This window comes from Perkinsus marinus, assembly GCF_000006405.1.
Source record: "Perkinsus marinus ATCC 50983 genomic scaffold scf_1104296947334, whole genome shotgun sequence".
NCBI lineage: Eukaryota > Perkinsozoa > Perkinsida > Perkinsidae > Perkinsus > Perkinsus marinus.
The window spans coordinates 1,490-2,662 of record NW_003210645.1 but is presented as its reverse complement, the minus strand read 5'-3'; the positions used below and the strand labels follow the sequence as shown (position 1 = coordinate 2,662).

Genomic DNA, 1,173 nt, shown 5'->3' with positions numbered 1-1,173 from the left:
GCGACAGCGGTAGCCGGGGCCTCGGTGATGACCTCGGCCGTGGTGGCGACAGCGGTAGCCGGGGCCTCGGTGATGACCTCGGCCGTGGTGGCGACAGCGGTAGCCGTAACTGGAGAATCCGTGGTCGCTGAGGCATCGGTGGCCTCCTCAGCAGTAGTGGAAACAGGGATCTCATCAGTGGCGGTAGCTGCAGTAGTGGTGGCTACTTCATCGGTTACAATGGCGGTACTGGTTATTTCGGTGGTGTCAACAGCAATAGAAGCGGCCGTACTAGTTTCCTCGATGACGTCTGTAGTGCTTTCTTGAACCACAGGAGTCTCTGTGACCTCATCGGTGGTTTCACCAGAAGTAGTGGTAACTGGATCAACCTCGCATGTGCATGGCGCATTGGATGAATGACAGAGGCTGGGTTTAGCCCAGTACTTGCAATAGGAGCCGGGGGTATCCGAAGCACAACCAGCATCACAGTTACGGGGAGCTTCAGTCGTTCCACTCGTTCCGCAGGAGCATGGTTCATTTGAGCCAAAGCACGTGCTAGGTGTCTGCCAGTACTTACAATAGGACCCGGGATAGGTAGCAGCACATCCAGCGTCGCACTCAGTGGTGTTGCTCATCACGATTCTGATCTTCTGAAGAGAAGCGAGGGTGACGATGGCGATGGGGAAGGAACGAATGGTCATCTTCCAGGAGTATAATAAGGCTATGGTGAGAGGAGTGCAGCTCAAAAGTCAATCATCGATGTCTCGGAAGGACTACATACGTCTGCAACTGAGAGACACGTCTCTGTTGGTTACAGCTGATTTAGGGCGCAGAGGATAGCTATCGCGCCCAATCGTTTCACAAGATACTATATCCTATAGAACGTGGTGCGTTATTGATCATTCTCACTCAAATGGCCGAGGAGCTCCGTTGTAAAGTAGTCGAGCAGCTCCCGGTTGTAACGTCTGGGATCCGAATCTACACGGCTCTGTGTCGGTCGTGTAGCATTGTATCGACCTTCTATAGAGTACGGAAATTCAATAGGTTGGCCTTTCTTCCCATCGTCGAGGCCCCGAAGGGGAGGGAGGGAATGATCACTCTGAAGCAATGGTCGAAGGATGCACAAACTGACGGCATATGTAGATGGTCAAGAGTAGGTCGCCAATACAGCTTCAGGTCCTGCCAGGTAACGTT

General features: G+C 53.1%; 1 protein-coding gene across 1 annotated transcript; it reads right to left on the bottom strand.

Moving 5' to 3' along the window:
• Positions 1-271: 271 nt before the first annotated feature.
• On the bottom strand, positions 272-680 carry Pmar_PMAR018186 (hypothetical protein; the record flags this gene model as incomplete). The annotated part of the gene is made up of 1 exon (XM_002779441.1): positions 272-680. A coding segment is annotated over one exon (409 nt), but the record flags the coding sequence as incomplete, so codon positions are not given.
• Between the last annotated feature and the right edge of the window lie 493 nt (positions 681-1,173).